Here is a 985-nt window from a genome sequence, read left to right as displayed (position 1 = left end):
TGACTTCTGTAGGAATCATGAATTGTTAGAGCATAAGTCTGTGGTTATAGTTTATTTGGCAAAATGTTTACATTCATAAGTTAGGCCTAACAGTATTCGTTATATCCATAATTAGGCAGCACGATTGGCTGTTCACTTCATGGCTTCTATGGTGAAGTGTACAGGTTTGAGGGCTGGGTTGGTGGAGTGTAGCTTCCACTGAGGCTGCCGCTTCCCGAACCACCGAATCCACTTCCGGATCCAAAACTGCCACTGCTTCCAAATCCACTGCTTCCTCCGAAGCTGCTGAAATCACCGCTTCCTCCGAATCCTCCGCCTCCTCCCACACTGATGCTTCCGCCACTGCCACCTCCGATACCGCCACTAATACCACCGCCTACGCCTCCGCCGATACCGATACCGCTGTCACCGATCACCTGACCGCCGCCTTGAGTGGCAGCGCCCAAAGCGCTCTGTAGATCCACTCCGCTAGGAAGAGTTGGGTTCTCGCCTTCAGCATAGTTGACGAAGTAAACTTCAGGGTCGGATGGTGGTGGCGCTGTGACCTCGATCACCCTCTGGTCGTGTTCAGACTGCTTGTTGAGCACGTACACCACGTGCTGCTGTCTCGGAGGAGGCACGACCACGGGATCAGGTCCTTGCAATCCTTCGGGTGTTCGGATGAGCACGATGTTGGTCTCCACTGTTGGCTCAGGGATGTTGACTGGAGCGCTGTTGAACACCACGTTCGAAGGAACTTCATACAAGAACACTCTTCTGTTTTCTCGCGGAGTCACGCATCTTCCGTCCACATGTCGCACTTGCCCGGGGCTGCATCCACCTGAGGACGGACCAGCAGATGGTCCGACGGAGGAGCCAAAGGACGAGCCAAAGGACTGTCCACCAGACGAGCCAAAGGACGAGCCAAAGGACTGTCCAGCGGACGAGCCAAAGGACGAGCCAGAGGGCGTTGGCAGGCTATAACCCTGCGGGCGAGCTGTAACTG

General features: G+C 54.8%; 1 protein-coding gene across 4 annotated transcripts in view; it reads right to left on the bottom strand.

The window, feature by feature from the left end:
- Positions 1–33: 33 nt before the first annotated feature.
- The window catches only part of LOC119586871 (keratin, type II cytoskeletal 3-like), a 7,944-nt gene continuing 6,992 nt past the window's right edge, over positions 34–985 (bottom strand). Inside the window, exon 3 of one of the 4 annotated variants that reach the window (XM_037935601.1) lies at positions 34–942. In XM_037935601.1, coding sequence (XP_037791529.1) covers positions 147–942 — 796 coding nt within the window. In that variant the 3' untranslated portion in view covers positions 34–146. Of the gene's footprint in view, positions 965–985 lie in introns of all 4 variants that reach the window. The other 3 variants (XM_037935603.1, XM_037935602.1, XM_037935604.1) reach the window with 3 other exon arrangements.

Source organism: Penaeus monodon, chromosome 22 (genome assembly GCF_015228065.2).
Source record: "Penaeus monodon isolate SGIC_2016 chromosome 22, NSTDA_Pmon_1, whole genome shotgun sequence".
In the NCBI taxonomy this organism is placed as follows: domain Eukaryota; kingdom Metazoa; phylum Arthropoda; class Malacostraca; order Decapoda; family Penaeidae; genus Penaeus; species Penaeus monodon.
Note: the sequence above shows the minus strand (reverse complement) of the source record. Positions and strands in the feature narration are given on the sequence as shown.